This window comes from Frankliniella occidentalis, unplaced genomic scaffold (assembly GCF_000697945.3).
Source record: "Frankliniella occidentalis isolate FOCC.00 unplaced genomic scaffold, Focc_3.1 Scaffold2892, whole genome shotgun sequence".
NCBI lineage: Eukaryota > Metazoa > Arthropoda > Insecta > Thysanoptera > Thripidae > Frankliniella > Frankliniella occidentalis.
The window spans coordinates 5,093-6,410 of NW_026269964.1; the positions used below are offsets into that span (position 1 = coordinate 5,093).

General features: G+C 55.4%; 1 protein-coding gene across 1 annotated transcript; it reads left to right on the forward strand.

Moving 5' to 3' along the window:
- The first annotated feature begins 6 nt into the window (after positions 1-6).
- LOC127752002 (cytochrome P450 4d2-like) lies at positions 7-1,027 on the forward strand. The gene is made up of 4 exons (XM_052276420.1): positions 7-105; positions 178-268; positions 449-634; positions 858-1,027. Exons 1-4 carry the CDS (start codon positions 52-54, stop codon positions 929-931), a joined length of 405 nt encoding a protein of 134 aa, XP_052132380.1. The 5' UTR covers positions 7-51; the 3' UTR covers positions 932-1,027.
- The last annotated feature ends 291 nt before the right edge of the window (positions 1,028-1,318 follow it).

A 1,318-nucleotide genomic window follows, 5' to 3' on the forward strand; every position in this document is an offset into this window, starting at 1 on the left:
GGCACTGAGTGGATCCAAGGATACCACCAGCGCTACGGGAACGTGTACAGCATGTGGCTGGGCCACAAGCTGGTTGTCATCACCTCCGACCCCAGGGACATAGAGGTGAACTAGTCGAAAAAAGCAGGGCACCAGAAGGAGATCTACGAAGAACATCACCCTGAACTCTTTCCGCAGGCCATCGCCACCAGTACCGCCCTCATCGACAAGGGCACCAACTACGCCCTGCTCGCTCCATGGCTTGGCGATGGACTGCTCCTGTCGAGCGGTGAGTCCCCTAATCTACCGGGTACACGCGCCCAGTGCGAGCGGGTTTGCCACTCCCACCCTGTAAGGCGCCAGGCATAGCCCCATGCGGCGTGTATAAACCCGGTACACTCACACGCAAGTATGGGGGGAGGGGGGGGACACACCCTAAACGTCTCATTTCGTGTCTATATGGTCGCAGGCAAGAAGTGGCATTCCCGAAGGAAACTCCTCACGCCAACCTTTCACTTCCGAATCCTGGAGCAATTTGTTGACGTGTTCAACCAGAAGGGCAGCATCCTGGAGGCCAAGTTAGGGGAATTAGTCGGAAGGGGTGCTGTCGACGTCCGACCGTACATTTCGCGACACGCCCTGGACGTCATCTGCGGTAAGGCTACTTTGTTTTCTGATTTGTTACCGGGTGACCAGGCTAAGACATGCCAGTACGTTGGGTTGCCTATGCACTGACTGCAGGGGCTGCAGGCAGTACGTAGGCAACCCAACGTAAGTACTAGCATGTCTTGGTCTGGACACCCGGTACAAGTCTTCTTTTTGCCACTCGAGAACACTACTGCACACTAATTATTTTACTTTAATTTCACTTGGAACAGAGACTGCAATGGGGACTCCAATGAACGCCCAGTTGGATGAGAACTCAGAATACGTCCAAGCCATAAAAACGTGAGTTTCGTTAAATATACCAGGCTAGCAGTTTCACGCCGGTGCCGCTATTCTGGAGGCGCGGTATAATGTTACAGCACATATTTCGAACAAATACCCTGCACTCTCTGTAGAGGACGGAGACTGGCTCTTGGTGGCAGCGGTAAAACCTTCCTCGCTGCCATTTTTATTGGACGTGAGGTCTATCCTCGCGGCTCGGCGGACGGCCCTGGTTCGCGAATTCGCGGAGGGACTCTGTACCCCCTCCCCCCCCCCCGCTTAATAGCATACCGCACCAAGGCTCCTTCCGAGTCCTATAATAATGGCGGAGGGGGCGTTGCCAGTGCCAGTGGCCCCTGATGGGCATGCAGTCCCGGATGGGGCCGTGCGGGCGGGTTGCATGCATAGAACA

What these genes read in the sequence shown, in the direction of transcription:
- LOC127752002 (XM_052276420.1), top strand. Translation starts at nt 52, where the DNA reads ATGTGGCTGGGCCACAAGCTGGTTGTCATCACCTCCGACCCCAGGGAC. An exon ending in CCGACCCCAGGGACATAGAG is followed by an intron (nt 106 to 177) that starts GTGAACTAGTCG and finishes CTCTTTCCGCAG; the next exon opens with GCCATCGCCACCAGTACCGC. An exon ending in CGCCCTGGACGTCATCTGCG is followed by an intron (nt 635 to 857) that starts GTAAGGCTACTT and finishes CACTTGGAACAG; the next exon opens with AGACTGCAATGGGGACTCCA.